General features: G+C 39.1%; 1 protein-coding gene across 2 annotated transcripts in view; it reads left to right on the top strand.

The window, feature by feature from the left end:
• LOC145447876 (uncharacterized) overlaps positions 1-8422 on the top strand; it is a 30968-nt gene extending 22546 nt beyond the window's left edge. For both annotated transcript variants that reach the window (XM_080326144.1, XM_080326143.1), the window contains exons 7-11: positions 989-1198; positions 1930-2055; positions 2718-2843; positions 5654-5947; positions 8048-8422. In XM_080326144.1, coding sequence (XP_080182270.1) covers positions 989-1198; positions 1930-2055; positions 2718-2843; positions 5654-5947; positions 8048-8340 — 1049 coding nt within the window. In that variant the 3' untranslated portion in view covers positions 8341-8422. The remainder of the gene's footprint in view (positions 1-988; positions 1199-1929; positions 2056-2717; positions 2844-5653; positions 5948-8047) is intronic.
• Positions 8423-12730: the final 4308 nt, after the last annotated feature.

Consider the following 12730-nt stretch of genomic DNA (forward strand, 5'->3'; position numbering starts at 1 on the left):
GAAGTAAGTATTCTAGGACTAGTTTTGTCTAAAAATCTGAAAACTGTCAAGTAGAAGTAGTCTATGATCATAACCACTTAGGGAAGTAGTGTGAGTGGGGAAAATTTATTTGAAATACTTTGAAAAGTAGAAGTGCTTCGATACTGACCGCCTATATATGTACCTTTTATGCGACCACAAAGAACACAATGCCACATTACAATGCTACATCACATTAAAATAATTTAGTGGTTTTTCGATCTTTCCCAATTCATTGCACTTTGTGACAAGGCGGTGAACTGATCACGACTTCGCAGATATGTCATTCCCATTAACGTGCTATACTGTATTACATGTTCGTATGCTGCATTACGTCCAATTACGTTTAATGACTTCCTCAGTAGTATCAGTTTATTAATATTTTCATCATTTCAAAACACCACAAAACTGCGATACAATGAATACTTGGAGCAGTGTTTGAGATCATACACCCATCTTGGCCAAGGCGAAGTAGAGAAGAGGCATGCACACTGAATGAAACGTAAATCAGAGAATACAAAAGGCAAGCGACAAAGTGAGGTGGCATGTGACTGAAGGCGAGGTCGATGTTGGGTCGTGGTCCGGTAATACTGAAGGGTGACTGGTATTCATTTAGAAGAAATTGCTTGTATTTCGACTTGAATAAGGACATGCTCAACGAATGTCGGATAGCCAGCGTGACACTGTTCCACAATTGGGGTCCGGCATACTCGATAGAGCAATGCGTTTTCTTTTATTCTGTCCTGATCATATGGTAGTTGTTCTTCGTTGACGCGCGTGTGGCGTAGGCTTACTTTTTCGCTTTTGACATTCTCAGTAGAAAATAGAATCGGAACTATAATTCTCGTTGATAAATTAACTCTTAGTGGCTAAGAGCGTATAATTTCAGTACCCGAATCGTTATGAATAATACTCGATTCAGATTCGACCCCACTGATATTAATATAACAACTACTACGAATACATTCAGGAGAACTAGAGAGAGCTTTCGATTTCAACATGGACGGCAAGTTAGATCCGGAAGAAATGCAGCTCGTAGATTACGTTCGACTTACCACCGACTTCTACATTGCCCAACACGCCGTCAATATGATGAAAGAAATCGTGCACTCCCAGTCGGCGGCCGAGATGAATGAGATACTGAACCACATCGCGTACTGTCTTGCTGAAAATATGGATGGTAATGTATTGAGTATACCGTGAAAATAACGTCCAATTCTTTTGCACAAATGAGTAAGAAGGAAGTAGTGATTTACAGCCTACTCTTGAAGAGACCCTAGGAGGCACAAAACTTCAACCAAATTTCTTCCATATCTTAAGTCTGTCAAATTGAATTAATGGTTTTCTCAGCGCAACAACGAACATGGCCTAATATAGATGAGCAATTATATAATTGCAGTGCTTTTCAAATCTTAAATCTTAAATCTTAGGTCGTGGATGACGTGTATATCGCTGTTTGTACTTAGATCAGTTAGAATATTCACAGACCCATTTCTCGACTCGTCTCGGTGACTAAACATTCCCTAACCTGTACATTAAAGAAAGGGATTGAAAATGTCAAGTTCTAATAGAAATCTGAATGAATTTTCAATCATTTTATAAGAAAATGCAATCGTCGATTTCGATTATATATAGCCTACTTTAATAATTGAATAATATATTCGTATTGAAATAAACCCGAACATTTTAGTCTGACACTCGTCAGGGGTTCTTTCTAATTCTCTATTAGCTGCTGACGATCATCCCTGACGAGTGTCAGCCAAGAATATTCCGGTTTATTCCAATATGAATATAGTATGCAATTGTGCATTGAATTTCTATACCTCCAAGAAGTTCTTGAACACTTTATTATTTCGAACATGAGATATAAGTAAATTAACTTTGCAGCTTTATTCCCTTTATATACTGCAGACGATCAACTTACAATGATGGTGGATTTATCATCACTTAAAGACCACGACTTGCTGTACGACATGATTAGAGGGATTAGAAGCTTGCCGCCAGGATTTCCTCTAATGTACTTCAGCATGAAGAGAGGTAAATACTACTTGACTCTGCAATGACAATTTAGCGAGCTCTTTCTACTTTCGAAATTGCAAGATGGGTCTTCGCAACTAACACAAAAGAACTAATCACAATATAAATCAGTGGTTCTTAACCTTCTTTTTTCTTAACCTTCTTCTTTCTTCCAATACCTAGTATGCAGCATTTTGTGTAAAATAACCCGAGCCAGCGTGACGGGAGTATTTTAACGGGGAATTGGCGATCTAAAAGTACGCGTAATTCAATTTACATGAATTCCAATAAAACGCTGCATTCATAGACAAATGTTGCAAACATCGCATTTATTTCGCTCGCAGAACTCAGAGATAGAACTGTTGTTCTACAATATAATCATATGTATGTAGACTCCCTACTGCACCCTCTACTGCGACGCTATTTTTCTTCAGCGCCCCGATACAGCCCCCTTCAAGATCCAAATCGTCCCTTGGGGAGGGGGGCGCTGACGACCAGGTCAAGAAACACTGGTATAAATCGACATAATTTTCTAGGGTTCTTATGACAATTTTCACTTATTATTGAGACGCGAATTCATCACAAAACTTTACATACTTTTAGTTTTGTTGTCAGAGTCTAATTGAGTGCTCTGATAAAATAGAAGCACCTTTGAGCAGTTATGAATGATCTCATGTGTTCAGGCGACTCATTCGCGGACAAATTTCTGAAGATGGACAGTCCACAAAATGATGCAGAATTGGGTGCGGAGGGCCTGGGAATAGTCAACGTGCTGGGCAGCGTCAGGGAATCTTTGGAGTGGAATGAAGGTCGGATTTGTAACCCTATAAACTTTCTGATATTTCAAACTAGATTAGAATTAGAATTAGAGCTAATCAGTTTTTCCAAATTCGATATGGAATTAAAATTACCGAATTCGCGAAAACTTGGACGTTGCGTCGAGTTCAGCTCATATCAACTCATAGCTCATTCTCATAAGCACGAGAATAGCAAATGTCTTTGCAGTATGCTTGATTCGTTTGGCGCCACAGAGTTTTCCTGCAGCATTTTCAGGAGAACCAGAAATTAGATAACCATTAGAGCACAGAAATATTTCACACAATTCGATTAGAGTTGTCTAATTAAACAACTACAATTATCTAGTTGTCTAAGTCTCCCTGGTTGGGTGAGCATGTGAAAGGATGCTCGCTTCATGAACGAAGACGTACATCTGATTACTTTGACAGGATACTGTCAATGCGGTCATTTTCGGCTGAAAGTGCATTTGTTTAAAATTAGCTTTCCACATTCTCTCAAAAGTACTTCAAGTGGAGGCAGAAAATGAATGTGAAATTCTAATCCAGTAAATCAGACTTGTACAAATTTTCAAAATCCGCAACTAGAACTAAAACTAGAAATTCTCACTTTTCAAAATCCGCAACTATAACTAGTCCTAGGATTACATGAACTCATTCAAATCCTGCAACGAACAATACATTCATATTCGCAATTTATTCACTCCAAGCTTTTCAACTAACCCTCGTCGGGTGTGGCCGTCAGTGAATACGGAGATTGCAATTGGAAATATAAAGATGAAATAGGTAGTGTGACGTAAGAATGGTACAACAACAACAACAACAACAACAACAACAACAACAACAACAACAACAACAACGAGAGAATTCACAAAACGAGAGCGTTAAGCAACAATGCAATATTGAAATACAAATTGGCTATAATATATAGCCAGAGACGCAACACTAATGAAATGCACGGAGAGAATAGAGCCGGTCCTTTTGCCGACAAAGAATCGGTTGCTCGAGTTTTATTATAGTCGATTCGAGAACCTTTAAATGGAACAGAGTACGTCCGCGAGCAAGAATTGAAAATCTGATATCGTTATACGATTTTACACACTCTGGATGCGTAAGAAGGTGCTGACCTATTGCAGAGTTACATGCCAAGGTCTGGTCATAGTCGCGTAAGAAAGGGTTACTTGTCTGCGATTGACTGTCTGAAATAGCATTGACGGCAGGTTTTCTAATTTGCTTGGGCACATATGTTGGTTAATTCTTTGTTGAAAACGGAGTGAATTACCACCCACATACCGACTGTCGCAGCGGCACGTATAATTGTAAATAATACTACTCTGTTTTGTGGCAGGTAGTACATCCTTCTGTGATGCAGGAAAGAGAGATTTTGTGGTGAAAACAATCCTAGGTTGTACCCACATGAAACATGCAACGAGCGCTAGAACTAGCTCTATTCACTTTTCAAAATCCGCAGCTACAACTATAGAACATGAATTACTTGAACCTTTCAAAATCCGCAACTAGAACCAGAAATAGAACTACTCACTTTTTTAAAATCTGCAACTAGAACTAGAACTAGAATTGCTTGAACTTTCCAAAATCGGCAACTAGAACCAGAAATAGAACTACTCAATTTTTAAAATCTGCAACTAGAACTAGAACTAGAATTGCTTGAACTTTCCAGACTCCGCAACTACACCTAGAACTATAACTACCCCCTTTTGAAATTTCGCAACTACAACTATAGCGCGGGCTGTTCAGTTTTCAAAATCCGCAACCGGAGCTATGAACTAGAATTACTTGAACTTTTCAAAATCCGCAATAGAACTAGAATTACCTATACTTTTCAAAATCCGCAACTACAACTAAAGTTATAACTACACATTTTTCAAAAAACCGCAACTAAAACTACTCAAAAAACCACTAGTTAGTTGACCTTCAACTTACTGAATTGGTTGTTTGTACAAGTCTGGAGCAAAGAGTTTTAGAAAATTACGTTATACGGGTGTGAATATACACCTCGGTACGCGAAACCAGAACCTACCTCAGGCCCACACCACAGTATAAATCAAACATAACATCTTAAACCAAATTATGCATGAACCTGGCACGCAGAATTTATGATCGCGATATAATTCTGAGTCAGGTTCTATTTCTGTGTACCACCCTTTTCATCCCTTTGGGTGTGAATACCCACCCTTTTCACTGAGTGTGGAGGTGAGATTTTCGACGCAAAAATCGAGTAGTGTTGGTCATAAAACTGTTGAGTAAAAGTGGAAGTGGTCTGAAACAAAACAAGTTGAGTATAGGTAGGGCAAGTAGGCGAAATCTAGACATGAGTACTCCGAAAAGATAGAAGCAATTCGCTACTGACCACCTCTGGCTCTTAGTAACTTGGGTTACCAAACGTCTTCCTTTAGGAGGATTTGCCCTACTTTTTCAGCCGAGGACGCCTAAATGTCCTCCTTTCTGGCAATTTGTCTTCCGTTACACTTTTACAGCTACGATAACGGAAAGAGTCAACTGAAAATCGGCATACATGACGTGAAATAGGAAAGTGGGTAAATCTGGAGTCGGGTCGAAGTGATGAATTTGAATGACCTTCAACTTTTATGATTTCGTAAAAGTATCCTCGTTTCCCGCTTCTAAAATATGGTAAACCTATTATTAACTATACACGGACATGAAATAAACTTACCTGAGATCTCTCAAAGCTCAGTGGCATATATTCAAAGCCATAATCATGAACGACTGATGTTCGAAATTGTGTAAACGATCAATCACGCACACAGTTCATGAGATTATTTCATAACCCGTTATCGTTCTAGTTACAGAACACAATGCTGACGATATCGACCATATACTAGCGAAATTGTCCGAAGACTTCCAGAAGTTCTTATGCCGAAATTTCCCGTGTCATTACGGCGGCAAATGTATCAGAAAAACATTTCTCGCCAGTCTCCCTCAACAAGAAGCCGACCGTGCAGTGGATTACGCCGCAAAGCTGCTTGGTGAAGATTTGGTTAGTTATTTGCCACTCGACGCGGGCGACGTGATCAGGGCGTTTGCTGGAAGATTTCTGTCGGCCCCTGATATTTTGACATTGGAACATTCAATTCCCGGTGAGTGTGAGGCTGTAAAAGGCTATACTACAACTTCGGTGCTAGCAAAGTAAAATATCGAGTAGGGTAGAGTAATTAGAGAGCTTCTTGGAGGTACATAACTTCAGTATACAATTGAATAGTGAATTCATGCTGAAGTAAACTTGAATATTTTCGGCTGACGCTTGTGTTGGGTATTCGCAATCAATAGTAGAAAATATAAATGAACATTGTATATTAGGAATCACGTACAGTACAATGTTTTTAATAATTCTCTACTGGTTGCTGACGATTACCCCTGACTAGTGCCATCCGAAAATATTCGGGCGTATTTCGATATGAATATACTATTCAATTAGGGCTACCATATTTTTGGTGTCCGGTCAATACCGAGAAAACCATTACCGAGAATGCCATTACCGAGAACGGACAACACCGAGAATGGCCATAACCGAGAATTAACACCACAGAAAATGGACATCACCGAGAATGGACACCACCGAGGATGGATATTTCCGAGAATGCAATGTATGCAATGCAGTCATGTTATGCATATGTACACGTACAGGTCGTGTGTATGTGTTTCACGGCTTTTCCACATTCGGTGTCGATTCTCAGATAAAAATTTCTCGACAACACTGTCTCAGAAAGTTAGATTCTTGGTAAATAGCATTCTCGGTAATGTCCATTCTCGGTGGTGTCCATTCTCGGTAATAGCATTCTTGGTAATGACCATTTCTTGGTAAGTAGCATTCTCGGTCGTGTCCATTCTCGGTAATGTCCATTCTCGATAATGATCATTCTCGGTAATGTCCATTCTCGGTAATGGCCATTCTCGGTAATGTCAATTCTCGGTAATGGCATTCTCAGTAATGTCCATTCTCGGTAATGGTTTTCTCGGTATTGGTATAGGATAATTCGAGATAATTTTCGAATCAAACCGTTTTTTCTTCTGGTATTATAGCTTTTAAACTTTTGAAAATTGTCCTCTTTTTCGGATCTCAAAAATATTACTCTCTCGAGTAATAGTGGGTTGACTAAAAAAAGGTCATTTCTCCGATCGCGCTCCCGAAATACCCGTAGGGCCGTATTTGTTTATTTTTCAGCCAACCCTGCCGTTCAGTACTTCGCAGTCAAATTTTTGCATTGGTTTTAACACTTTTTCTAGAAAATGTGGATAAATTACGAAAAATGAGGACATTTGGGTGTCCTCCGAGGCAACTTTCGATTTCTTGAAAGAAGAGGACAAATCCTCTTAAAATGGGACAAAGGGTAACCCTAATTCAATTAAAGTAATAAATATAAATATGTTATTATATTATATTATATTATATTATATTATGTTCACGTGACTATGACTCGGATACGCGAGTCCCCATAATAACTCTCGAATCACTTTTTGTAGTACAAAGATGCGGTCAGTAGCGAATATCTTCTATTTTTTTGGAGTACTCGAGTAGGTTTTGCGGATTGGCACAATACTCACGCGAGTGCCATTGTTTTTTGACTGCTTTCGACACAGACTTTGACAACAACGAAAAAATTTTCAGCTTTTTAAAATTCCATTAGAATTAGAATTATAGCTACACAGTTTTTTACAGAGAATAGGATTAGAATTATAACTACGCAGTTTTTTCACATTGACCGGGGTGCAAAAGGCCGTCAGAAGATAAGCGCTAAGTCTTTTTGTTTTATATACAACAACAACAACAACAACGCCAACGGCAGTTTTTCCCCAAATTAGAGTAGTATTATAATTATAGCTACAAACTTTTTTCCAAATTAGATTGGATTCAGAATTACTGAATTTACGAATACTTGGACATTATATGAAGTTCAGTTCATTTCAAATTAGAATTCATTTTCATAAGCATGAGAATAGCAAATGTCTGTGCAGCAAGCTTGGCTGGTTTCTCACTATACAGCTTTCCTGTAGCATTTTCAGGAAAACTAGAAATTAGATTAGAATTAAAATCCGAGAATAGAAATATTTCACAAATTAGATTAGAATTATATAACCGGCAATTCGCCTTAATTAGCCTAATGAGAAAACTAAAATTATCTAGTAGCCCAAGTCTGCTTTAACCACCTCTGGCATTACAAGAAATGCTATCTCTGCAGATCATCCGGGGATTGCGTTGGACGTCAACAGGGACGGTGTAGTCGACGATCGAGAAGAGAACATCGTGTCTTACACAATACTCAAGCTTCAAGAGTTTGAGGTTGCTAGGATCTCCGAGTTAATCGTGGATTTGATTAACCTGAAGTCCCAGAAAGAACGCGATGTGTTATACCGTAATTTCGTGGACTGCTTATGTCTTGAAGGTTTTGGGTCGGAACATTGCCAAAACTGCGCCAGCATGCCGGGAGATGTTGAGCCGCCGGCACTAGAAACTCAGAGAATTCTCATGTAGCCCGTTGTCAACTTAACGTATTTCTTATCGTGGCGTAATAGTGACTTAATTGTGCTTTTTAATAAATTTACTCTATACAGTAGTCAAACTTTTCATTCGTGCGTGCACAGGTCACAAAAGGAACTTATAATTGTCATAATATATTAAGTTGAAGGTTTCTTCCGAAGTCGACCGCAACTTTTATGAAATTCCAGTTTGTATTTTTGACGAAATTTCCAGGGTATCTAATCAGCTTGGTCGGTCTTAGTCAAACCACAACTCCATAAATTCGAAATCACTCTGTTCGAGGTAATTGCTGACAGGTTAAGAAATACTGCCCAAAATGGTACTTTGTGTCAACTCGAAATTAGTTAGCGAACATGAACCACGGCGGACGGTTGACAGAGCATACGTAACATGACATGGAAAAAGAAGTTATTCCAGAAATACATTGGGATTCAGGCCCCGGCGGGATATGTTACCACCTACAATCAGAGCCATAAATATTGAGTAATAGAACGAGGATTACAAGCGGTGGCAGACTTTTTGAGTAAATTTATGCTAGCATTTCCGAGATGTATTTAAGAAGTGATATATTCTGATAATCGCACCCTAAAGGTAGCACACATAAACATCACCTACTCCAGAACTCAGAAATCTCTTTTCCGGTGTGTCGCTCGAAGATTTCACAGGACTTGCTATCGACTGAACAGAATTCCGATATTTGTGTGTTTCAATTTAGATCCAATTTGAGCCAATCATCATCATCAATCAGCGTTTTTCCTTCTCAGTATATATTTAATGGCTAATGTAGTTCTTTTGATTCCTTAGAGGTTAGACCAGTGGTTCCCAACCTTTTTCGACCCATCGCCCCCTTTTCAAGGTCAACACCGATCATCGCCCCCCAAATTTTGTGTACCGAAAATTAGGCATACAAACTGTAATCACCGACGGGTTGACTAAAAAAAAACAGAAAAAAAGGTCAAATTTTCGGCTCGATGTCTAATTTGACACACTTTTGTAACTAAATTTCCGTGGGTTGACTAAAAAAAAAGGTCAGCCGTTTCGACGCGTCATCGCCCCCCTATCGCCCCCTTCGCTATTTTCGCCCCCCTAGACCGCCAAATCGCCCACGTTGGGAACCACTGGGTTAGACGGTTGTGATTGATTCATGGTGTAAAGCAGTATGATAAGTTCTACGTCCCTATGTATCTACTCCTTGTGTGCTGATTATAGTTTGTCAAGCATCATTTGGATTGAAATGTTGTGTTTGATTCATACCGTGGTGTAATTCTGAGGTAGGTTCTGTTTCGCGTCCCACCTTTTGGGCGTGAATACGCACTCTTTACGCCTAGAGCGCAGAACCAACTTACCCAATTCCACCTGTCAGTTATACAGCAGCACTAACGCAACACAACCGCGTGCTTTGGTGTCTGTACCATGCACATGAAATTTGATTGCGATCGAATCACCGCGTATGAGTTGACAATTTGAGTCATGCCCTGCGGTGAAGTTGCGACGATTGGCGGCGTCGTGACTTGTGAGTTCATATCGGTTACAATAAAACTCCGCGCCAAATTCCCGCCACTAAGTATAAATTATAAACAACTGCTCACAAATTCACCTGTTGGTTATTTTGCAACGACCTAAAAGCTACTAATCACTGAACTCAGCACACAGAAATGGTCGTTTTCTATACGGTTCAAGTTTGATCAAAATTTGCACACAATACAAAATCAATGATTTGTTTCATAATGCAAACATTCGTCGTGAAAAGCAGTTATATTTCATCGATGAGATGTGGTACAGTAGTGGTACAGTCACAATTATCACGTCGTACCGTGGGCGATCAATATGTTACGGTGAGCGGATATATTATTTTCAAATCCAGAATTAATCTCGTATCATGTCCGAATCCAACCCAAATCCTATAATGACTGAAATTTGTTTAAAAAGTCTCATTGGAGAAAGAGAGAGAGAGTCTTTATTTTGGAATTGGAATTGGAAATTAGTAGTAGGATTGTTGATGTACAATGTTATTCCAATTCTTTACTAGTTGCTTTGCTATCGATTACCGCTCACGAGTGTCAGCCGAAAATACTCGGATTGATTAAAATTAATATGAATATATTACTCAATTGCATATTGAAGTTCTGTACCTCCAAGATGGTATGCAAACTGAAAATTCTTATGCATTCATAACCAAGTTCAAATCAAAAGCCAGCTTCAAAATGGTCTCAGCCATATCCGACTCCGAGTCAAATCGGACAAAAACCATCCATTCCGTTTTAAAAAAATACAAATCAACGCCATATATATGCGGCCGCATTACGGATTTGTGGTATTATGTTCAAGAAATCAAAGTTGCCAGGGATGCTCACGGTAGGCCTGAATGTAATTCAAACTCGCCAGCATCTTGAATCATCATCGGTCAGAAAAGGTGTGAAATCATAAACCAATTACTGCCCAAAAACAAATGATTCGCAAACCAATTACTGCCCAAAAACAAATGATTCGAATCATAAGTGTAAGTAGCAACGCGCAGACTGGATATACGTCACGACAATAGGTTTTGAATGAAGAAAATACCTATACTGTGAAAGTTTAGAGACCATGAGAAATTTAGTCGAGACAATCAGCATTATTTTAAAACATTGGATATCCCAGGATATTGTATCGCACACCTCAGAAGGACCATGAAGAATCACTGTTACCAGCGATTTTTATCTCACGTATAGCTGCTCTATTATAAGTTCGTAATGCGAATAATTCGCATGAAGAATATGAATTGAATGGCAGTGAGTCAGTATTCTCGGGCCATGTCGATCTTATCGCGTAGTGTAATCAATTCGTCTCAAAGCACACGACGTAGTGTAGGAATTTAGAGTTGGCATAAATATTATTCGGAAGGTATCACAGTTCCGTAGAATACGAAGAAGATATTTACGTTCGTCAATTTTTCATGTCAACAAATAGGGCCAACAACGCATCAACTATGGTCAATACAGGAGCACTGGACTGGTCCGATGGCGTAGTCGACAACGAAACTTGAATGAATACTAAATGTACACATGCAAACACAGTTTATGTGAAGCTTCGTCGTTATCATGATCTGCGAAACAAGAAATTACTGTATTGTGCGTACAAAAATATATGATCACCAGGGAGATTGTTTCTCGACCTAGAACGAAGAAGTTTGGTGTAAAAATTGAAATTTTTCCCATATTTTTAAATGAAGAAATCACACAATTCGACCTGACAAAAAACTTTGACTTTGTGAACAATTTACACAACTTGAAATACAGCAGACCGCATAACGATCACGGTGTAAATCTTGGCTATTTATTTCTCAAACTTGACTTCGCGGTCGAGTCATTTTGTCGAAACTCCGGGAATTTCAAGTTTAAGTTCTCGTGATAGCCCGAGGCTAGTCGTGATTCGATAACAAGATGCTTATGTGTTGTCGCGGAGAGTGCCTTCTGAATCATCTATCCGTTGGTGGATAGTTTTAGAAAGCAAGTTTATGGGATTACGATCGCGGACGGGTGTTTTATTGGCTGTCCCCGATCAACTGCTTTTAAATATAAACCGCAAACGTGTCTTCCTTACTTCGCACACTCTTAATCGATTCAGGCCATGAAGGATTGTACAATATATTCGAAAAACGCAATATTCACTGTAATATTATCTTCGCATGCACCAAAAATTGCATAAGCAATACACTCAATGAAGCTGCCGTCATATCATAGATTACTAACCTTCGGATTGATACTCAACTCAAGTCGTCACGCTTCAGGAAACTGTTTGATTGACTGCAGTGCAGAGCAATCTATAAGCAGCATAATTGTTAGCGAATAAAAGCTAGTGTCGGACTGATTCCGAAAAAAGAGATATATTAAAATCTGGTCAGGCCAATTGAACCACCCTAAAATGGCCCTCAAAGTATGAAAATCGGCATTGTTCCGAACAATCGCTCGACGCAATTGGTCATTGTTATGGAGACTCTGTTGCGATGCTCCCATTGTTGAGGCAGTACAGATTTTCAAACTTTGAGGAATATTTTGGAGTGGTTTCATTGCCCTGACCAGATTTTAATTTGTATTTTCGGAATCAGTGCAACACTAGCTTTCGATTCAGACCAGCCATATTAAACTTGAGCGCTCTGGTCGCTAGCTATAAGACTACCAATTATGCTGCTTTTAGATTGCTAAGCAGTAAAACATACTGATTGCTCAAGCGTGACGACTAGAGTTACATATGTATACTATATATTCGCAGGTTAGTAATTTATACTCCTGCGTAATATCTCTGTAGTAGTACACTTGTGTCCGCTTTCTTTCATGGATACATATGTTTGATGTGCGGTGATTGCCCGGTCCACATTCTGAAAGAATTCTCAAGTCTTTATCCT

Source organism: Botryllus schlosseri, chromosome 10 (genome assembly GCF_051294905.1).
Source record: "Botryllus schlosseri isolate E-star chromosome 10, Bs_hap1, whole genome shotgun sequence".
In the NCBI taxonomy this organism is placed as follows: domain Eukaryota; kingdom Metazoa; phylum Chordata; class Ascidiacea; order Stolidobranchia; family Styelidae; genus Botryllus; species Botryllus schlosseri.